Source organism: Vipera ursinii (genome assembly GCF_947247035.1).
Source record: "Vipera ursinii genome assembly, chromosome: 2".
In the NCBI taxonomy this organism is placed as follows: domain Eukaryota; kingdom Metazoa; phylum Chordata; class Lepidosauria; order Squamata; family Viperidae; genus Vipera; species Vipera ursinii.
Genome location: NC_139513.1, coordinates 4,771,125 through 4,794,558, shown reverse-complemented (window position 1 = coordinate 4,794,558; position 23,434 = coordinate 4,771,125). Strand labels below are relative to the sequence as shown.

Sequence of the window (23,434 nt, the reverse complement as noted above, 5' to 3'; positions counted from 1 at the left end):
TTCTCGATGAATCCCATGGGCCACTCAATTCTTTGTGCTTGTTGGTCCTTGAGAAGAACAAGATCTCCAACTTGAAGATTGGGGTACTGATGTTGCCATTTTCTGCAACCTTGTAAAAGAGAAAGATGTTCCATCTTCCATCGATTCCAGAAGCCGTTGGTGAGGTGTTGTACTCTCCTCCATTGATCATGGTACAGATTTCCTATTCTGAAATCTCCAGGTGGAACAGGAACAGATCCGAGCTTTTGAGTGAGAAGAGTGGCTGGAGTGAGGATGGTTGGGAATTCTGGATCTGTAGACACTGGAACAAGTGGCCTTGAGTTGATTATAGCAGACACTTCTGCTAAGAAGGTGGTCAAGACCTCATGAGTGAGCCTTGTAGATTTCAAATCCATTAACACAGAGTCCAATATTCTAGGTGTAATTCCTATCATTCTCTCCCATGAGCCGCCCATGTGGGAAGAGTGTGGAGGATTGAAGATCCAAGTACAGCCCTTTTCAGCTAAAAAGTCCTGGACTGACTTAGAATTAATTTCTAATTCTCTGCAGGCTCCAATGAAGTTAGTTCCACAGTCAGACCTTAATGACTCTACTGGTCCTCTTATGGCAAGAAATCGCCTTAGAGCATTAATGAAACATGAAGTATCCATGGATTCTAAAACCTCAATGTGTACTGCACGCACACTCATACAAGTGAACAGCACTGCCCAACGTTTGTTATTTGCTTGGCCACCACATGTTCTACGTGCTGTTACCGACCATGGGCCAAAAACATCCAGACCAAGATGAGTGAATGGTGGGTAAGTGCTTCGTTTGTCAGCTGGCAAATCTGACATTTGTTGTTGCTGATGCCTTCCTCTTAATTTTCAGCATTGAACACAGCTGTGCAGTATAGCTGTAATCCGTCTTTTTGCTCCTACAATCCAAAGGCCTGCCGCTCTTATGGCACCTTCTGTGAAGTGTCTGCCTTGGTGCTTAACCTCTTCATGGTGGTAGCGTATGAGCAAGGTGGAGAGATGATGGTGACCAGGAATAATAAGATGATGCTGTTCTTGCTTTCCCATTTTGGCCTTATTTAAACGTCCACCAACCCTTAGCATGCCGTGAATGTCTATAAATGGGTTTAGGTAGGCAATTGGACTGTTTTTTGTAATGTTCTGCTTGTCATGAATGCATTTGATTTCTGTGCTAAAGACATTCTGTTGTTCACTGTGAATAATGATCAGCTCACTTCTAGCAATGTATTTTGCTGATAGAGGGTTTTTACACAAGTGCCAGCCTTGACATTCAGTGTCATTAGACTTGGTGTAATAACATTGTACAATGTGAACTAACCTTGCAATGGTGCGTACAAGCCTTTGTCCACTAGGAGAACCATTCAAAGCATTGACAGTCCATGATGGCTCTCTACTCAGATCTAGTGAGAAGAGTCTTGACTTCAGAACGAATCTCTGGATCGTTGTCAGGATCTTGAAGATTGAAGGCCTCAGCTGTGCTTTCTTCTGTATGATCAAGCAGGAACTTAGGACTTGTTAACCAAGAGGAACTTGCAAAGGCACTTGCCGATAGTGGCCTTGTAGCATGATCTGCAGGATTAAATTCTGATGGAATGTAATGCCATTGTTCAGGCTTTGAGGATTTCCTGATCCTTTCTACATGATTGCTGATGTAGACATAAAAACATTTTGTCTGGTTGTATATGTAACCCAAGACAACATTGCTGTCTGTGTAAAATTTAATGTCATGTATGTGAATGTCCAGCTCACACAATATAAAGTCTACAATCTCTACAGCCAATAAAAAGGGTAAAGGTAAAGGTTCCCCCGCAAATGCGTGCTAGTCGTTTCCGACTCTAGGGGCCGGTGCTCATCTCCGTTTCCAAGCCGAAGAGCCAGCGCTTGTCCAAGGACGTCTCCGTGGTCATGTGGCTGGCATGACTAGACGCCAAAGGCGCACGGAACGCTGTTACCTTCCCACCGTAGTGGTCCCTATTTTTCTACTTACATTTTTACGTGCTTTCGAACTGCTAGGTTGGCAGGAGCAGGGACGAGTAACAGGCGCTCACTCTGTTACGCGGCACTCGGGATTCGACCCGCCAAACTGCCGACCTTCTGATTGACAAGCTCAGCGTCCTAACCCACTGAGCCACCGCGTCCCCTACAGCCAATACAGCCCCACAAAGTTCAAGCCTAGGAATTGTGTGCTCAGGCTTGGGTGCCAACTTGGCTTTGCCAAACAAAAACACTATGTGGGTCCGGTTTATAAAGTCTTTTACCTTGAGGTTGGCAACAGCTGCTATGGCCTCAGTGGATGCATCTGAGAAAATGTGAATTTCCCTGGTCTGACTTGCTGTAAGGGAGAATGGAGTGTAGCAGTGTGGTATGTCAATTCCATCTAAGGCATGTAGAGATTGTTTCCAGGACTCCCATTTTGGGAGCTTGTCTCTTGGTAGTGGTGCGTCACAGTCTTTAGTAGACTCTGAAAGCTGTCGTAGTAAGGATTTACCTTGTATGGTGATGGGAGCCACAAAGCCGAGTGGATCATGTGCTGCCACCACGTGACTGTTCTTGGGAAATTATAATATGCTAATTGGGTCTACCAGTACCTTCCCCTTTGTGATGTATTTCCTATCCTGCTCATGATGCTGTACTAGGATCCACCCCTTCTGGGTTGGACTTCCTCCTTCTCCTTGTTCCCTTGTGTTCCATCCTCCATTGTAAACATCTGAACACAAGCCATGCGGACAGTAATCCTGTTACTGTCTTTCGGCCTTAAAGTACCATCCAGTCTTCACCTGACCACACCTTCTCTGCTGTAACCTTCTTCTACATGCAAAATAAAGGTATTTCAAATGAACCAGGTGCTTTATGAGTTCACTGTCTGGAAAGGGCTGTTAAATGTGACTAAATTCACTTAAACAGACCAGCAAGAGTCTTAACAAGGAATTAAATCACGATTACAATGTGCTTGATCCAGAACAGTCAAAAGGCATAATTAATTTTTACTGCCTGTAATCCATTGTGTATGCATGTTATCTGCAAAAGCTTAACTTAAATAACAGCAATCAATTTTACTGGCTGCATTGTTTGTGTTGTCTGCAAGTAAGAAGTCAAGGATAGCAATTAATTCTTAATGGCTGCGTGTGTTTACTGCAATCAAGTTTAAAGTTCAATTAGAAAATGTGTTTTAATTTCTAAAATCTGCAATTTAAAGTCTGTAACGTTTCTACAATCAAATTTAAACAGTCAGGAAATGCAATCTGAATTCCTTCTCTCTGCATCCAACTGTTGACCTTTCATCGCTCTTTAGGAGCCTCTCTTGTCGGTTTCAGGCTCTGAGGGGGAAAGAATTACAATGACCCAGAGAGCGCATGAAGCAAAGGACAGGAAGACGCCCCCCCCTCCCTGGGTTGGGGAATGGTGGATTGAAAAGGGGGGGAAATGAAGGTTCCCAACCCCAAGTGCAAATTCATTAGCACAGGATCTGGTGATACACGGAGGCTGATTTAGAAGGAGCAATAACAACCAAAGTGACACAACTGTTAAGTGAATCTGGCTTCCCCAGGGACTTTGCTTCTTCAGCTGTGACCGGATGATGGGGAATGGAAGGATTTATCCTCCTTGCAGCCAGCTGGTCATTTGCCGTCTTTTATTTAGAGGGTCCTTGAAGGACAAGATGCCAGGATCAAATAGCTCAGAAAGGCTTTTAAGCAGAAGAATGTTACTGACCAGGCTCAAGGTCTCCCATATCTTTAGCCAAACGTTGCCTGTTGCTATGACTGTACAGAATGTCGGATCTTCTCCTGAACGATTGGGGTATCGTGATGTGTGTTTTTATGACTGGTTCATGACAATGGGTGCTTTTGTAAAAAAGGGGGTCCACTGCGGAGCAGGGGTGTCCCATTGTGGAACTTGGTTCTTAAATAAAACTAAATAAAAGTCTTTCTCCTTTCCACCTGTCGGGCCAGGTTCTTGGGCTTGCATGCCAGGGAAAGGAACTCCCGGTTTTTCCTGGGTAGCCCGGGAATTTTTATGGTACAAACTATGGCAAAAATCCTTTACACGCTATTGTTTATGGAGCGACTGGAGGAAATAATCTGTGGAGAACCGGTTTCCTGAGGAAGGAACATTTCAGTTAAAGAAAGATCATTTATTTAAAAGGAAAAAGGGTTACAGAAGGCACCTAACAAACAGGAGAGGGAAAGTTGCCACTGGGGGGAAGGGGGTGTCATTTTAAAGAGGCCCCACCGCAAGAGGAGAAAAAGAATCAAGCCACCTCCAGCTTGCAGGATAGTGATGGGAATCGGAAGCAGCCAAAGGAGAAGGTTCAAGGAACAAAGGGGTGAACTGAGGGGGTCCCCAGCTGAAGCACCTGCCCCGCCTCTTTCCTCGTATCCCAAAGCTTTGCAAGCCACTCTCTGCTCTCCCAAGGATCTTCTGGATCCCTCGGAGATCGTGGCCCCCTCCCATATCTCCACCTCCAGTGGCCTCCTTCCAAGGGCCAGCGAGCCCCTGGTTCCATCTGTCCATGGTGTGTGTGTGTGTTTGTGTGTGTGTATCCCACCTGCCCTTTCCCTTGAATACTTCCAGGAGACACAGGGGACCAGCTTTTCTTTAAACTCCCACAATTTTTCATCCGTCCTGCATGGTTTTCCACTTTCTCTTTTTCGAGTCTCACACCTGCCTGCTACGCAACATACACTGTAAGGCCTCTAACAGCACTACGTGGGAGAAACAGGAAGAAGAGCACCAAGATCCTTGGTGGAGCAGTGGGCTGATGCCTCCTTAAGTAACACCAGCTGCCTGCATTTAGTGCAGGTTTGAGTCCCACCAGGCTCAAGGTTGACTCAGCCTTCCATCCTTCCCAGGTAGGTAAAATGAGGACCCAGATTGTTGGGGGCAATAAGCTGACTTTGTAATAATGCCGCTTGGGGGTGTGTGGGTGTGAAAGCCCTAATAAGCAGGCTTATACATAGAATGAAGGCCACTGCTAAGCTTGTAAGCCGCCCTGAGTCTTCGGAGAAGGGCGGGATATAAATGGAATTTTAAAAAAACCACTTTCATTTCTGCTTCTTAGATTGTAAGCTGCCCTAAATGGGATTTTAAAAAAACAACACGCATCCAGGAAAATCAGCTAACAGTTGGAATACATGACAAAAACTCCTTCATTTCACAATACTTGGATATATGCAACCACACTTCAACTGGGAAACTGTGATCATCCTCAGATCAAGCCAAATCCGAAATGGCAGAGGATTCCTGGAGGCCTGCCAGGAACTACAAGATGACATAAGGTTTTGACATCTGGGCCTGCTGACTTCTGCTGTGATGTTGTTTCACAAAAATGCTCACCCGCCCACCTTTAAAGCAGTTTGCAGACGTTTCATTGCCTTAGGTAACAACTTAATTGGGTTCAGGTGCGAAGAATTTTTGTTCTGCTTCTGTCTGAGCGTTTCTCCTCCTCCAGAATCTCCGTCTCCAAGCAGGAGACAAACCCGGTTGGGTTCAGGTACCAGGCCCAGGCAATGTGTGGCCTGGGACACACCCAGGCTGAAGTTCACTCTTAGCCCTAGAACCTCATTTCTCAGATCAGCCTACCTCGCAGGGTCGTCCTGTGCACAAAGGGAAAGAAATGCTCTTTATAAGGAAGGCTGGTATTGTGGGGCTTGGCTGAGTGGGTTCTGCGAATGGGGTGGGGGCGGTGTTGGGGGAAAGGGCCAGGTGTCAAGGAACACGGAGGTGTGCAGTGAAGGGCTTAGGAAGGAAATCCTTCTCCCGGACTCACAACCACACTTGGAGGAGTCCCGGGGTTTCTTTCCAGCTAGCGTGTTCTGCCTTGTGACCTCTTCCACGCTTGCTGGTTTGCACACCCGCCATTCCCCCCTCCCCTCCCCCTCCGCACTGCGAGGAGATTGTGGCTTCGGGCAATAAGTGGAAACGAGCAAATGGACGAAGAAGGAAGGGAATAAAGGAAAAGACGAAGAAAAGGAAATGACAGAAGACTAAGAAGGGAGGGGAGGAAAGGAAAAGATCCAATAAGAGAAGAAAAACGGATCAACTCCCTCAGAGGCTCTTGTGAAAAGTCATTATCATCCCATAAGCGGAGTTGTAAGGGAAGACGCCCATTGTCCCCTTGTGGAACCCCTTCCTCAAATAGAGTATTGGTTCTCCCAACTCCTCGGAGAAAACGGAAATGAAGCTGCACCTGGGGGGCTACGACCACCTTCTAGTCAAAGGTCCGCAGGAGGCGAGGGGGAGTTGGCGGGTGTGCAAGGAGGGCAACGCTGCGACCGCGTTCACACAACGCGCGTAACCGGAAGGTCTGCCTGCTAAGCTTGGCTGGCGGTGCCCTGAAGGGGGGATCGCCTCGGGTTGCGGGCAGCGTCCGATTCAGATCCCGCTCCCCGTTCCTGGAGGTCGAAAGGGAGCGAAGGGACCGGCCCGGGTTCCCCTCTTCGCTCGGGGACCCGAAGGCTGGGGGAGAACAGGCGGACGGAGTGGAGAACTTCACCCCGGGAGTTGTCGGCTCTCTGGAGCGCCAAGGGGCGGTGGGGCAGAAGGGAGGGAGCGGCGGGGGGGGGCAGAAGGGACGGAGTGGGCGGGGCGAAAGGGGCGGGGTTTTCCTTCCCTGACTTTGGCTGCTTCGTCGGAGGACGCGGTCTTTGGTCTTCGGCTGCAGACGCGGAGGGCTGGGGGGCGATGCGGCTGTCCCGGGCGCCCCTCTTGCTCCTGGGAGCCGTGCTGGGGGCCTCCTTGATCGGGGGCGGCTGCGGTGAGTTCCCGGAGGGAGTCGCGACCCGGAGGGAGGGAGCAGAAGGGGAGGGGGGAATATTATTATTTTTGTTGTTGATTATGATGATGATGGTGAATGATGATGATGATGGTGGAAGGTACATTTCAAGTCTTCTAGTCCAACTCCCTGCTCAGGCAGGAAACCCTGAACCATTTCAGACAAATGGCTGTCCAGTCTCTTCCAGTGTTGGCGCATTCACCACCTCTGGAGGCAGGTTGTTCCACTGGCTAATTGTCCTCCCTGTCTGGAAATTTCTCCTTAGTTCTAGGTTGCTTCTCTCCTTGATTAGTTTCCATCCGTTGCTTCTTGTCCTGCCTTCAGGCGCTTTGGAGAATACCTTGACTCCCTCTTCTTTGTGGTAGCCCCCCCCCTCGAATATTAGGTGTGGTGTCCTGGGCTGGGTCTCCACCCCCCCCACGAGCTCCTTTCCCAGAAGGGAAAGTCCGCCTTCCTGGGGGTGGGGGGGTTCGCCGAGCCCCCTTCAGGAACGTTGGGCGTCTCCTTGGTAACCGGCACCCCCTTTGCACTTGGGAGAAAAGAGGGGGGGGAGAGAGGGGGGGGCTCATTTGGGCTGCGAGAACTCAGCCGTGTTCCAGTCCTGCCTTGCCCTGGGACTGATCTAATTTGTCAGGAGGGCGAGCAGGGACGATGGAGGGCGACGGGGAAAGGGGTGGCAGGAGTGGGGAGTTGGGGGAGAGGCCGGAGGGACAAAGGGAAGGGAGGGGCTGATTGCAAAAGAGTTACAGGTTCGCCCTCTTACAGAGCAAGAAACTTACAACCCTTCATTTAGTGACTCTTCAAAGTCACAACGTCACAGAGGGAAAGGAATGTCTGGGTTGCCAAACTAGGAAAAAGTGCTTGGCTGACTGACTAGCACTGCCTGTGGTTGGTAAGGGAGGTTCAGATCTCAGTCAGGCACAGAAGCAGCTGGCTGGGGATCCTGAGGGCCCAGAGGAGCTCTGGGGGGAACGTAACCAGATGTGGGCCTGCCCAGATGTTTTCAAGGTTAGCCAAGGGATACTGGGGCTTCTTCCTTCAGTTTAAAGGAAAGAATCTTCCCAAACAGGGCAGGAAGAGGGTGGCCCACCTGTTGGGGGGCTGCTGGGTGACAATAAAAGGTTGGAGGGGATGGAACTGCAGTGCAGACCCCCCCTCTAATTCCCCCCTTCTCCCTCTCCAGGCTCTCCCTCACACTCCCTGTACTACTTCTACCTGCATCTGCCGGAGCCCAGCCAGGGACTGTCCCAGTTCCCCATTAGGGTCTACCTGGATGACAATAAAAGGTTGGAAGGGATGGAACTGCAGTGCACACTCCCCTCTAATTCCCCCCTGCTCCCTTCTCCCTCTCCAGGCTCTCCCACACACTCCCTGTGCTACTTCTACCTGCATCTGCCGGAGCCCAGCCAAGGACTGTCCCAGTTCCCCATTACGGCCTACCTGGATGACCAGCCCATCGCTCGCTTTGACAGCCTCACCAGGAAGATGGAGCCTCTGGTGCCCTGGATGGAGGAGATGGACAAGGAGATGTTTCTGGCCCCTGAGTGGGTCTCCGGGCCTGACCTGAAGAAGTTATCAAAACTGGACCACCTTACTGCAGGTGAGCAGGGGCAGTGCACCTTTGGCCAGCAATTCCTGTTGGGGGGGAGAAATAGTGAGATTTTCTTTCTTGACTCCCCCCCCCATTTGATCCCTTACCTAGAAATTCAGCAAAAAAAAAGGTTAATGGCAGTAGAAGTTCTTTCCTGGTGGGTTGAGGAAGAGAAGGAGAAATTGGGTTTCTCTTTCTAGGAGGAAGGGGAGGGAGGCTATAATGATGCCTTGGAGAGGAATCCTGGCCCCTTCTCACCCACCCCTCTCTGGGTCTCCTTCAGGGCTTCACACCTGGCAGGCAGTTTTGGGCTGCGAGCTCAGGGAAGACGGGAGCAAAGGAGGGTTTTTGCACTACGGCTATGATGGGATGGACTTCATCAGCTTCGACAAGGAGACCCTCACCTGGGTGGCAGCTCAGCCCCAGGGCCAGAAGGTCAAGGAGGAGTGGGAGGATGACCCAGGATGGTCTGAGATAAACAAAGCCTTCCTGGATGAGACCTGCATTGAGTGGCTGGAAATATATCAGTCCTACAGGAACAAGACTTTGCAGAGGATTGGTGAGTGGGAAAGGGGGTCTCCATTGAGCGTGTTTCTTTAGGCTCCCCCCTCCCCACATTAACTTAAAAGAATCAAGCTACCTTTTAAGCTGTTGACAGAAAAGGTCAGGAAATATCCCACGTCCCTATTACAGAAGCAAAATAATCTTCAATGCCCCCCCCCAAAAAAATAAGGACTTCAAAGGAAAAGAAACTAATTAATGCCAAAGGCCTCGTTCTGTTTCCCTGAGAAAATCTTGCAAAGCAGAAGAAAAGAAATCATCTGGGTTTTGGGTCAGAAGGAAAAAAATCAGTCTGTTCCTGATTTCTCTCTGGAGGAACAACTTGACCAAATTCCATCTTTGAGAGTCCCACAGGTTGAGGCAAGGAGAGAGGGAGCAATGGGAAAGGATGGGCAATGAGGTCTTGCTGTTTAAATCGCCTTGCCAGAAACTCTCGAAATCCTGGGATTTGTGTTGTTGCTGTTTCTGCAGAGCCCCCAGTAGGGAAGGTGACCCGCAAGGAGGTGAATGACAGCCTGGAGGTCCTCAACTGCCAGGCCTTTGGCTTCTACCCCAGGGAGATCCAGGCCACCTGGATGAGGGATGGAGAGATCTGGAAAAACAAGACCCTCCAAAGGAATGTGGCCCCCAATTCGGATGGGACCTATTATTTCTGGCTCAGCATTGAGATCGACCCCAAGGAGAAGGACCATTTTTGGTGTCGCCTGGAGCACCAGGGCTTGCAGGAGCCCCTGGTCTTGGCTTTCAAGGAGGAAACAGGTGAGAGGCTGAGGGGATTGTGACGTGTAGATTTTTCACGAATGAATGAATGAACGTTTATTGTCAAAGTACAACCATGTATACATTGAGACGGGCTGAGCCTCCCTTTGTGACCCCCAACACCACAACTCACAGTGACAACAAACCCACCATCTTGTTACGCCATGAGAGCTAATTGCACAACACACCGGCCTCACAAGTCAATCATACATAAAATTATAAAATTATTTTCCGTTCAAGAGCCTAACAGCCCATGGATAAAAGCTGTTCTTCAGCCTGTCAGTACAGCTGGCTATAGTCCTATATCTCCACCCCTATGGTAGGAGATTAAAGAGATACTGACCAGGGTGTGAGTCATCCCTGAGAATTTTCCTCACTCTTCCAAGGCAGTGAGCCCTGGCGAGGTCATCCAGTGGTGTCAGGGGACAGCCCACAATGTCTTGTGCTGTGGTCACAACCCTCTGTAATGCTCTCCTATCCGCGGCTGTCAGACCAGCATACCAAACCACAATACCATACGAGAGGACGCTCTCTATAGTAGACCGGTAAAAGAGGGTCATTAGCCGTTGTTCTACCCTGTTCTTCTATAAGAGACTGGACAGCCATTTGTCTTAAATGGTATAGGATTCCCTGCCTTAGCAGGGGGTTGGACTAGATGACCTGCAAGGTCCCTTCCGACATCATCATCATCATCATCATCATCATCATCATCATTATTATTATTATTATTATTATTATTATTATTATTATTATTATTATTATTATTATTATTATTATTATTAAGACCCTGAGAAAGTGAAGTCTCTGTTGGGCCTTTCTGGCCACCTGGGTTGTATCAACTTTCCAGGTCAGATCTTCACAGAGGTAGATTTTTTGTAGATTAGGACGTCCAGAAAGGGGAGTTGGTTGTTAGCTTCTATTTCCATAGTAAATTGTATTTTGAGGTGAAGGCTGTTGAGATGGGTGAAGAAGTTGCCCAGTTTTTCTTTTCCATGTGGCCAAATTACAAAAGTGTCATCTACATATCTAAGCCAGAGTTTGGGCTTGTGTTCAGATTTGTCTAGGTGTTGGGATCACCTCTCTCACCTGTCATCGCAAACCTATACATGGAACACTTTGAAACCAAGTCAATCGTACATAAAGTTTATAGAATTATTTCCCATTCAAGAGCCTAACAGCCCATGGATAAAAGCTGTTCTTCAGCCTGTTGGTACTGAAGGAGAGTAAAGAGATACCCTCCAGGGTGTGAGTCATCCCTGAGAATTTTCCTCACTCTTCCAAGGCAGTGAGCCCTGGCGAGGTCATCCAGTGGTGTCAGGGGACAGCCCACAATGTCTTGTGCTGTGCTCACCACCTTCTGTAATGCTTTCCTATCCGTGGCTGTCAGACCAGCATACCAAACCACAATACAGCACGAGAGGACGCTCTCTGGTAAAAGAGGGTCATTAGCCGTTGTTTTACCCTGTTCTTCCACAGGAGACTGGACAGCCATTTGTCTTAAATGGTATAGGGTTTCCTGCCTTACCAGGGGATTGGACTAGATGACCTCGAAGGTCCCTTCCATAATAATAATAATAATAATAATAATAATAATAATAATAATAATAATAATAATAATAATAATACCCTGAGGAAGTGAAGCCTCTGTTGGGCCTTTGTAGCCACCTGGGTTGTATTAACTTTCCAGGTCAGATCTTCACAGAGATAAGACTCCCAGAAATTTAAAGGAGGAAACTCTCTTTACACAGCTCCCCTCCCCAGATGTAAAGTGGGGCAGGTTCCTCTTTTTTCCTCCGGAAGTCTAGCACCATCTCTTTTGTCTTGCTGATGTTCAGCTGCACGTTGTTCTCTAAACACCACAGGGATAGTTTTTGTACCTCCCCCCTGTATGCTGTTTCATCTCCACCAATGTTTGAAATAGTGTATCTGGGGGGCGGGCGGTTGTTTTCTTCTGCACCATGTTTCCAGGTGGAGAGCAGGGAATACAGTCCTACATTGAGCAATGCAAGAGAAGTGATTCCTATCAGGGGAGTTGGAAGTAGTAACTTTACAGCAAAAGTATGAAGAACTGACACAGGATAATACAGGAGATCATATGATGCATAATTGGCTGTGGCTCTTCCTGATTGGTTGTGCCCTTTGAGGCCATTGGCTCTTCCCTCTGCAGCCTGGGGTGGGGGGGGGGGCTTCCTTCAGGTGGGGGGGCACTTCCTGGAGGCCAAGGCAGGTTGGGAAAGGTTTCCACTGTTCAGCATCTCCACTTTCAGGAACTCAGCATCTGCCTAATCAAAACCATCTTTCTCCTTCTTTAACCACAGGCTGGTGGATTTTTCTGGCGATTGTGGCTGCCTCAATCTTGGGACTTGGAATTTGGTTCCTGATCCGTAAGTGAAACAAACACACCCTCCTGTGTCTTTCTGGGTTAACTGAGGTGGTGTGGATGGGAAAGAGTTGCAGCCAGGAGCCCCCACAAGACCCTCCCCCACAAACAGCATTTTGAACAGGGATCAGGAAGGAAGAAGAAGATATTAATACCACTTTACGCGAAGTACTAATACCGATTTACAATGCCTTGGTAAGGCCACACTTGGAATACTGCATCCAGTTTTGGTCACCATGATGTAAGCGTTTGGTCATATAGACTCTATCTATTATAGTATAGTATAGGTGGTACGTTGCTCAATAGTAGTAACTGTGAGAGAGATCTTGGAGTCCTAGTGGACAATCACTTCAATATGAGCCAGCCGTGTGCTGCAGCTGCCAAAAAAGCCAACACAGTGCTAGGCTGCATTAACAGAGGGATAGAATCAAGATCGTGTGAAGTACTAATACCACTTTACAATGCCTTGGTAAGGCCACACCTGGAATACTGCATCGAGTTTTGGTCACCATGAAAGAGTACAGAGAAGAGCAACAAAGATGATTGGGGGACTGGAGGCTAAAACATATAGGGAACGGTTGCTGGAATTGGGTATGTCTAGTTTAATGAAGAAAAAGATGAGGGGGGACACGATAGCAGTGCTCCAGTATCTCAGGGGCTGCCACAAAGAAGAGGGAGTCAGGCTATTCTCCAAAGTGCCTGAAGGCAGGAGAAGAAGCAACAGATGGAAACTCTTCAAGGAGAGAAGCAACCTAGAACTAAGGAGAAACTTCCTGACAGTTAGAACAATTAACCAGTGGAACAGCCTGCCTCCAGAAGTGGTGAATGCTCCAACACTAGAAGTTTTTAAGGGTTTCCTGCCTGAACAGGGGTTTGGATTAGATAACCTCCAAAGTCCCTTCAAACTTTACTATTATGATTATGATATGCAGCCATTTTTCCATTTCCTGCAAATCTCAATATATTCCCCACATTCCTCTTCTCTGGGAGGAAAACTCTTTGGCCTGGATGGACTTTCTTCAGAGGAGCAAGTATCAGCAGCTCAGGAGTCCAGTCTCGCCACTTCCTTGTGATTTTCTCAGCCAGGATTTGGAAGTGCTTTGCCCCTTCCTTCTTCCAGGACGGGCCTTCTCTTCCAATTGGCTGGTGATTCTCAGTTTAGCCTTTCAAGATCAGCCAAAAGTTGCTGGTTCTTAGATCTGGCTAGCTTAAGATTAGGTCAGAAAAGCTGTGACAGCTGAATTAAGAACTTCTCAGCCCAGAGAATGTGAGGAAACACCACCTTGCCCCCAATAAGATTCCAAGAGGTTTAGCATCATTATCGTAAAGTAATTGATGGCGATCCAATGAAGGTCCCTATGGAGGTCTTCAGAATAAATCCTTCTCCATCTGAGGCAGGAGTTGCTGCTCCCCAAAAAACAAACGAACTGTCTTCTTTTGTTTTTCATCTGTCAGGTCGATGGAAGAGATGCACAAATAATCTCTGTCTGGAAGTGACAATTTGCCATGATCCGACTCCTTCAAAAAGCATTCCTTCTTTCTTCGTGCACCATATAGAAGATGAGATGCAATCAATGTTGTTGCTGCAAACTTCAGAGGTGAGTGTGATTGTTGCGGATTATTGCTGATATTTAAGGCACAATACTCTGGGCTTTGGGCATATCTGAGAAGACCAATTGGATTGTTGGAGGTGGGGAATTAATCCTCAAAGTGTTTCCAAGGGAGTCAGGTGGGGATCCGGGGCTTCCTCGGATGGGTTGCTCTGCAGGGGAAGATCCGGCTCCGCTCAGCCTCTCTGGCCCATCAGCTCCGAGGCAGGAGAGAGAAATGCGGAAGGAGACCAGAACAGGAATTGGGGCACCTGGATAAATGGGGGATTTCTGTCCAGGAAGGACTGGAGGGGAGGGGGAGAAGGAAACGGGCAGCTGGGGCGATCCAGGGAAAAAAGGCTCCTTGGCCAGGATGAGCTGGAGGCAGAGGGGAACCCTGGGGGAGAAGTGGGGGGGCACCAGGAGCTCTTTGTGCGGTGGGGGGGCTTGCAATCCTCCCTTCCTCTTTGACTGCTTCTCCTCATGCCTGATGAGCTTCCAGTGGGGGGGACGAGAGAGCCCAGGGGAGGAGAGAAGAAACAAAGCCCCCCCCCCATGCAAAAGGAGGTGTTCACTTCCCTCATTTTTTTCTCTCTCCTTGAAGCACAAGCCATCCTGTGGGCTGCGAAGGACACAAAGTGATCCAGAAATCAGTGTGTCATCATTGCGCAGGCAAGAAGTAAAGCTGCTCCAGAAGGAAAACAAGAATTATCTACTTCAGCAGCCCTTCACAGGAGAAACAGGAAGGAGACCAGGAAAACGCATCCATGATCACCAACTAGGCCGAGCTCTCCCGGGGCAGCAGGTGCGGGCTGGTGCGGCTCCAGGCTCAGCCGCAGCTCCGGCCAAGGGCTGCCAAGCTCACGGGGCGTCGTGCCGGCCCCCTCCCTCGCTCTCCGTGCCCGGATGCGCCCCCGGGCAGCTGCACTGGCGGGTCCCGCTCTCTTCCAGGCATCAGAGGTAAGAAAGGGACGGCGGCGCCCCCAGCCGCCCCCCCCCCCCGCGGGCTCCGAATCGGAGGCTCCGCTGCGCCGCCCGCCTCCTGGCACGGCCTCGGGTCCCGGCGCTTCTGCCGCACGTGAGGGAGGGGATGCCGGACCTTCCCCCTTTTCCGGGGGAGGCGTGGGTGGGGGGTGCGGCGGACGCCCAGGATGCGGGGCTCCCTGCGGCAGACTCGAGTGCTAAAATCCACGGGTTAGGGGGCGCAAATTACTTGCCTTGCCCCGGGTGCTGACAACCCACGCTACGCCACTGCAACTAGCAGTCAGAAGACATGATGAAAACTCCTTCATTTCACAAGAAATGGATAGACTTAACCAGACCTTCAGCTGGGAAACTGTGAGCATCCTTAGATCAAGCCAAATCGAAAAAAAATGCCAGAGATGCCTGTGCATTATGGGCAGGATGCTGGTCCCGAAGTGGCTGAGAGATGCTTTCGGCGTAGGTAAATGTTACGGATCAGGTCAAGGTCTCCCACACCTTGTAAGCTTTAGCTGGACCTACGCCATGCTAGGACTACTGAAAATGTACATTATGTAAGATCTTGTTCTTAACGCTTGGCACACCGTGATGCGTGTTTTCGTGACAGGCAACGCATGTTCTTCAAAAGTGTATAAAAGGGGGGTCCACTATGGAGCATGGATGTCCCATCTTGGAGCTTGCTTTTTTGAAAATGAAAGTCTTACTCCTTTCCACCTGTCAGGTGTGGTTGTTGGGCTTACACGCCTGGGATTTTGGGACCATCTACACAGCACCTCCCTGCCCCCTTTTCCCTCCTTCCCTCCTTCCCCCCTCCCCTACACACCCAGCAATCCCTGTGCTTGGAGGTTGAAAGAGCCCCCAGGAATGGAAAGTGCCAGATATCAGGGAGGATATATATTTCCCCCCTTTGGTTGATTTACTTTCCACGCAATGGGCCGGGATGGGGGAGGGGGCGTCTTCCTGTCCTTTGCTTCATGCACTCTCTGGGTCACAGTAATTCTTTTCCCCTGAGTTACACACCAGCAGCACAATCTCACATCTGTTGGTGCTGCGCCAACCTCACAGCCTGAAACCGCCAAGAGAGGCTCCTAAAGAGCGATGAAAGGGCAACGGTTGGAGAGACGAGACGGCTCAGGTGTTCATCTCCAGAACCTCTGAGAAGAGCCCTGTTGAGCAGCTGTGTAGAAGTTCACTGCAATGGAAAGGGGCACCAGACGGTGCTGGGATTCAGCCGGTTCTCACCACTTCGGCAGAACCGGTAGCTATTTTTTTGTTCTCCAGGCCCAGAATGGACTTCCGGAAGCGGCATCCACACAGAGAAGCGGTTGTTCCCCTCTTCGAATCCCACCACTGGCACCAGATGAGGGACTTCTTCCAGGAGGTGAGGAAAGTCCCACCCTGGCCAAGGTCCCTTTCCCCTCACCCACAAGCATCCTTCCCTAAGCAGGACATCCAGAGTCCGTTGAGGGTTTCCTGTGGAGCAGGTTGACCCAGGATGTCTCTGGAGATTCCCAATCATCCGGGTCAAGGTGGTCCCAAAGGTTTTTTTTCAAAAGGCAACTGGACTTTCTTGGGGTTTTATTTTATTTTATTTTTTGCTTGAGAATCTTGAGCTTCTCATGCAAGAAGCGCAGAAGATGGATTGGGGGCCTGATTGGACTTGCCACCTAAGGGCAGAATCGCCTGCAGATGTTGACTTGTGTGGACAAAGAGAACGAAGGGTGAACTCATTTTTACCAGGCTGGCTGAGGAATTCTGGGAGTCGGTCCCCGAGTCACAGAAGGGCCGAGTTCGAAGGCTCCGGTCCGAGGACCCAGAAGACGAGCTGCTGGTGCGGAGATTTCACAACTCTGGGAGCTGCATCCCTTTTCTGATTGTGGCGGGGTGTCTGTGTGTGTGTGTGTGTGTGTGTGGAAGCTGACCGGAGGGAGGCTTAGTCTATGTCCGGACAGGAATACCGAGGGGGGGGGGGAAGAGGAGGGGGAGGGGGAGGCGGGCGGACCTCTGAACGTTCTCCTGTTCACTTTCACTTTCACTCCAAATCAGAAACGCCGAAACTTCGCGGAAGCTCCGGGAAGCGCGAGGGGAAGGAAGCCGTTTTTCTTTTGCCAACGAGGCTTTTTTTGGGGGGGGGAGAGGCAGCCCCAGCACAACGCCCCCTCTTTCCCTCCCTCCCTCCCTGCTTCTCCCCCCCCCCTTGTCCCTCCTGGCAAGACTCACCAAGCCTCTCCCGAGGGCCCCAGAGCCCGCGATGGGAAGGGCTGGCCCTTCAGGCTGAGGATCGGCAGCGATCCAAAGGCCCAAAGCGCCGGATTCGGTTCCGTTCGGGATTCATTTCCTATATATAAAAAATACCTAGATTTAAAGAACGGCCGATTCCAGACCGCCCTTATTTTCCTAAGCAATCCAGCGCTTTTCTTCCGGACTTCGAGGCAACCCCCATCATCCCCAGGCCGCAGGGGAGGATGGGGATTGTAATCCAACATCCCAACATCCCCCACCCCAAGGGCGGGGCTCTCTCTTGAGTAAGCAGGGGCACTGAGCTGACCCGCCTCCTCCATAACGGCCGTTCCCACGACGCCTGGCCCACCAACTGAGGGGTTGGACTAGATGACCTCCGAGGTCCTTTCCAACCTTATTAACAGTATACTACCCTATGTTCCTCTGCCCTCTGGGCTGGGCGGATCTTTGCCCCGAACCTCCTTTCGCTCCGGCTCCTTCCCTTTCCTGGCTCTCTCGGGGGTCTCCTTCCCTTCTCCCCAAAGGGAGCTTCGGCGCTGGGACCCCCCCGCCCCCCCCCGCGGATGACCTCCGCGCCCCTTTCCCTTCCCAGCGCTCAGCCCCTCCGGCGCCCTTGGCTGACTTTCTCCTTCGCCGCCAGCTGATCGGGGCTGCCCGTCTGGGCTCTGGATCCGGCCGGGGCTTCCGAGGGCCCGGATGGAGCTTTGGTCCGCGGCGGCCCTCCTGGTGCTCTGGGGAGGGTGGGCAGGTAAGGGGCCGGCGGGGGCGGGGTGGGGAAACCTGAGACCGGCCGCCTGTTTTTCCCGTGGCAGCGAGTTCCAGAGGCTTTGCCTGGTTGGGGAGGGCGTCCTATCCATCTATTTCAATCTATTTCTTTCTCTTTTTTTCCAAATTTTATTGTTTAAAACTTTGGACACGATGTGAACGGACTGACATACCTTCTTGTCTTACATTGTTTTTGAGATTTACATATTTGTATACACACAATATACACATCAGTTATATCCAATTATACCATATTTAAAGCAATCAACCAATCCATGAACTCAGATGGAGACCTTCCTTTTGTTCCCACCAAAAGTAGAACTTCTTCCAGATTTTATAATAGCCTGATTGGTCTTTATTCTTGATTTCCAGGGTCAATTTGTCCATTTCTGCGCAGCCCCAAATTTTATTTATCGCCTCGCTTTCCTCCGGTATTTCACTCCTTTCCCAATTCTGGGCGAACGACGTTCTTGCTGCTGTAATGATATAGATCATGAAATAGAGTTATTTCCATCTATTTCTAATAGCCCTTTTTAATCTTGCTGTAGAGGGATGATTTTTTTTAATTAATACAATATGGTTTTTTTTCTTTTTCCTTTCTGTAAAAAAAAAGTTGAAATGATTTAAACGAAGCAAACGTTTCAGTTATTTAAATGTGACGATAAGAAAAGCATAAAAATGTGTTTTGAATGAGCGTGAAAGGATTAGATGATCAGATCTACTGAATGGAATGCTTAAAGTTTAAATAGATTAAATACATTCTCAGCTACGGTCAAACAGAATAAGAAATTGAGGGAATAAATGTATATTAAATTAGGAGGGATACATATTTTAAGTCCTATGTTATATTTTTGTATCCCCGTGCTTTTGCCTTTCTCTCTCTTTTTTTCCTCTCTCCTCTTATTCTACTTTTTTTCTTATTAAGAAATATAAAAGTATGAGAGGGCTTACATGGAAAAAATAGAATTAAATCCACCAATGTAAATGTAGTTAATTGTTGAGAAAATTGTCACTAGGAAGAATATTTAGAATTTGGGGGGGGAGAAATAAGCACGGTAAGAGGATTTACGGTAAGGCAACTAAAATGACAAATAGGATTATTGGAAAAACTATACACTTAATAGTTTATCAAAATAATGAGAATTGTTTTAATCTAATGTTTTGCAAAGAAAGATACTTTGGGGAAGGGAGAAATCAAATGAAATTAACATATGGAGTATAGATTATAGATATTTTTTTTATTGAAAAGTTTTAAAATACATTTTTAGAACATATACCCCAACTCCCCCACCCCCCTCCCCTTCCCTCCCTTCCCAACACCCCCCCACCCCCCCACCCCCGACTTCCCAGAGCTGAATACAGGGTATTTTCCCATACAATCTTTCTCTAAAATATTCTAATTACTATAATTACTCTTTAAATCCTATCGCACTTTAACTCTCCTTAGCCATAGAAAAAATAAGTAACATATCCTCTAATTATAATAACTAATAACTATTCGAAAAATAAACGATACTTTGTAGTCCCATATTTGTTCCGAATATAATCAATCCATCTTCTCCATTCCACTATATCTCTCTGTTGCGAGTGATCTTTCACATATGCCGAGATTTCGGCCATTTCTGCCAAGTTCGAAACTTTCAAAGTCCATTCTTCTATAGATTATAGATATTGTCTTATAAATGCTACCCAGACAACATACTGTTTACAAATTACTGAAATTACTGAATGACTTATGTTATGTTAAAAATACCAATAAAATATATACAAATACCAATAAAATATATACAAAAAAAAAACAACCAAAGGGAGTTGGTGGCAGCCGTGAGGCTGGGGGAGGGGGGAAAGCGCGATGGGGGGGCTGTCAGGGCGGCAAGCCAAGCAACTTGCAGGGGTGGCGTACAGAAGCAATAGCAGTGGGGTGGGGGTGGGGGTTGCGCAGGGCAACTGCCGGGGATGGCGGGGCGGCGTGCAGGAGTGATGGGGGGGCGGGGAGCCTGGTGGGCAACTGGATGGGGCAGCGGCGGCGTCCAGAAGTGATCAGGTTTTTGAGGAGGGGGGGGCAATTGGACGCTGAAATGATCATGCAGAAATGATCACCGACGGTTGAGGGGGGGGAGACGCCGGGCTGATGGCTGGGAGGGTGGCGCCAGATGTTGTGCAATTATCATCATCATCATCATTAAAAGCTCAAAAGCCTCTGCTGCTTTCCAGGTGTCCCCGCTCCTTCTCCCCCCCCCACACACTTCTGTAGGCCATGGCCCCAAATTGCCTAGCGTCCCCCCCCATCACTTTTGCATGCCGTTGCTCTCGCCACCAGTTATGGGCTTCTCAGTCAGATGTAACGAGGGGGGGGGCAGAGGGGGGAGGAGGAGCAAAGCCGGCGCGGCTTTTGGCGTTGCGAAGGGGGAGAGTGGGGGGGGGACGCGGCAGGCGAACGGAGGTGGTGGGCGGTTTGGGTGGGGACCCCCGCTCTGGCCACTCCGACCTGACGCCTAAGAGGCAGTTTGGCTGCACCCCCCCCCCCCCGAAACGCCACTTCGGTTCACCTGCCGCCCCGCCCCCCCAGAAATCCTGCCGATCAGTAAGGAGGGGAGATCTTAAGGCAGACTTTCCCTGGACTTTCGGAAGAAAAAGTCCTCCAAGTGTGGTTGTGTTTTAAAAACCCAAAATTTGATACTCACAACTCGAGGACAAGTCTGGTTAACAAAGGCAAAGATTTATTGAAAAGAAAATTTAAAATAATAAAGAAAATAATAAAGAAAGAAAGGGTTTGCAAACGCGGCCTCTTAGACCCTTCCCAAATTGGATTGGGTTCAAAGAGCGCCCTGAGCAAGTTTCAAACCAGGCATTTATACTTTCTTTTCTCGATACATGCCCCCCCCCAAGAAACTTAAGTTAGTCTTTGAAGTCATTTAAATCTCTAAAAGATCTTCTTTGAAGCTTTTTACACTCAAAAGACTTATTGTAACAACTTCCTGACATCTTATCACTATCTTATCTTGTTTTACTTGCAACCTTGGGATGTTCCTATCTTCTTTGAAGCTTTTCAACATTTTTTAAAAAAAACTTTGTTGATTACCATTTGTGAGTCCTCTGCCTGAGCAGGAAATAGATGGCCCCACATCTTAGTGTTACATTTGATACAATTCATTGGTGTTACATTTTATACAATTTATAAAAAAATAACCTTTATTTTATTTTTTATTTTATTTTAATCCCATTTATATCCCGCCCTTCTCCGAAGACTCAGGGCGGCTTACAATCTAAGCACAAATCAAATGTGCATAGTAATAGCCTTCATTCTATGTATATGCCTGCTTATTAGGGCTTTCGCACGCTGCACCGGACAATTGCGCATCCCAACACAAAAACAGAAATACACAGAGACACAAAAATAGAACAAAAACGCACACAGGCACACAAACAAAGACACACACGCAAACACGCACAGACATACACACACTTAAACGTTCCTTTAACCCGTTTAACCCGTCGGTTTAAGCCGTTTAAACTGCTTAAATCGTTTAAGCCATTTAAACGGCAAACATTTCTGCACTGGCTTGACGACCTGCACAAACAAACACACAGACAAAAACACACCAAATATTTCTGCACGCTGCAGCGGCCAGTTGCCCTTCCAGAGGAGGGACTAGGTGTCCTCTGCTAACTTCCAGTTCTGCCACAGGCAGTGCAAAATCCGGCCAAAAGTCTACAGCAAGATTAAAAACGGGCTATTAGAAATAGACTGAAATAATTGTATTTGATGATCCATATCATTACAGAAGCAAGAATGTCGTTCGCCCAGAATTGGAAAGGGAGTGAAATACCGGAGGAAAGCGAGGCGATAAATAAAATTTGGGGCTGCGCAGAAATGGACAAATTGACCCTGGAAATCAAGAATAAAGACCAATCAGGCTATTATAAAATCTGGAATAAGTTCTACTTTGGGTGGGAACAAAAGGAAGGTCTCCATCTGAGTACATGGATTGGTGGATTGCTTTAAATATGGTATAATAGTATATAACTGATGTGTATATTGTGTGTATACAAATATGTAAATCTTAAAAACAATGTAAGACAAGAAGGTATGTCAGTCCGTTCACATCGTGTCCAATGTTTTAAACAATAAAATTTGAAAAAAAGAGAAATAAATAGATGGAAATAGATGGATAGGGCGCCCTCCCCAACCGGGCAAAGCCTCTGGAACTCGCTGCCACGGGAAAAACAGGCGGCCCGTCTCAGGTTTCCCCACCCCGCCCCCGCCGGCCCCTTACCTGCCCACCCTCCCCAGAGCAACAGGAGGGCCGCCGCGGACCAAAGCTCCATCCGGGCCCTCGGAAGCACCGGCCGGATCCAGAGGCCAGACGGGCAGCCCCGATCAGCTGGCGGCGAAGGAGAAAGTCAGCGAAGGGCGCCGGAGGGGCTGAGCGCTGGGAAGGGAAAGGGGCGCGGAGGTCATCTAGTCCAAGTTGGTGGGCCAGGCGTCGTGGGAACGGCCTTTATGGAGGAGGTGGGTCAGGTCAGTGCCCCTGCTTACTCAAGAGAGAGCCCCGCCCATGGGGTGGGGGATGGGGGATGAGGCTACAATCCCCATCCTCCCCTGCGGCCTGGGGATGATGGGGGTTGCCTCGAAGTCCCGAAGAAAAGCGCCGGGTTGCTTGGCAAACTAAGGGCGGTCTGGAATCGGCTGTTCTTTAAATCTAGGAATTTTTAAAATAAAATAAAATAAAATCCTTTCCTTCCTCACCTGCCAGGCCGTCCCGCTTCTTTTCTCCCGCCTTGGCCGGCTTCCGACGCTGTTAGTCCGGCAGTTGCCCTCGGCGGGAAATGAATCCCGAACGGAACCGAATCGGGCGCTTTGGGCCTTTGGATCGCTGCCGATCCTCAGCCTGAAGGGCCAGCCCTTCCCATCGCGGGCTCTGGGGCCCTCGGGAGAGGCTTGGTGAGTCTTGCCAGGGGGGAGAAGGGGGGGAGAAGCAGGGAGGGAGGGAGGGAAGGAGGGGGCGCTGTGCTGGGGCTGCCTCTCCCCCCCCCCAAAAAAAGCCTCGTTGGCAAAAGAAAAACGGCTTCCTTCCCCTCGCGCTTCCCGGAGCTTCCTCGAAGTTTCGGCGTTTCTGATTTGGAGTGAAAGTGAAAGTGAACAGGAGAAAGTTCAGAGCTCTGCCCGCCTCCCCCTCCCCCTCCTCTTCCCCCCCCCCGCCCATTCCTGTCCGGACAGAGACTAAGCCTCCCTCCGGTCAGCTTCCACAAATACACACACACACAGACACCCCGCCACAATCAGAAAAGGGATGCAGCTCCCAGAGTTGTGAAATCTCCGCACCAGCAGCTCGTCTTCTGGGTCCTCGGACCGGAGCCTTTGAACTCGGCCCTTCTGTGACTCGGGGACCGACTCCCAGAATTCCTCAGCCAGCCTGGTAAAAATGAGTTCACACTTCCTTCTCTTTGTCCACACAAGTCAACATCTTTTGGCGGTTTCAGGCTCTGAGGTTGGCGCAGCAGCAACAGATGTGAGATTGTGCTGCTGGTGTGTAACTCAGGGGGAAAGAATTACAGTGACCCAGAGAGTGCATGAAGCAAAGGACACGAAGACGCCCCCTCCCCCATCCCGGCCCATTCCTGGAAATTAAATCAACCAAAGGGGGGGGGATATATCCTCCCTGATATCTGGCACTTTCCATTCCTGGGGGCTCTTTCAACCTCCAAGCACAGGGATTTCTGGGTGTGTGGGGGAGGGGGGAAGGAGGGGAAAGGGGGCAGGGAGGTGCTGTGTAG

General features: G+C 49.3%; 1 protein-coding gene across 1 annotated transcript; it reads left to right on the top strand.

Annotated features, from left to right (window-relative positions):
* Positions 1-6,665: 6,665 nt before the first annotated feature.
* LOC310634714 (major histocompatibility complex class I-related gene protein-like) lies at positions 6,666-22,787 on the top strand (the record flags this gene model as incomplete). The annotated part of the gene is made up of 8 exons (XM_083353248.1): positions 6,666-6,771; positions 8,144-8,389; positions 8,664-8,939; positions 9,413-9,700; positions 17,416-17,639; positions 21,951-22,178; positions 22,414-22,601; positions 22,703-22,787. Exons 1-8 carry the CDS (start codon positions 6,699-6,701, stop codon positions 22,785-22,787), a joined length of 1,608 nt encoding a protein of 535 aa, XP_083209374.1. The 5' UTR covers positions 6,666-6,698.
* Between the last annotated feature and the right edge of the window lie 647 nt (positions 22,788-23,434).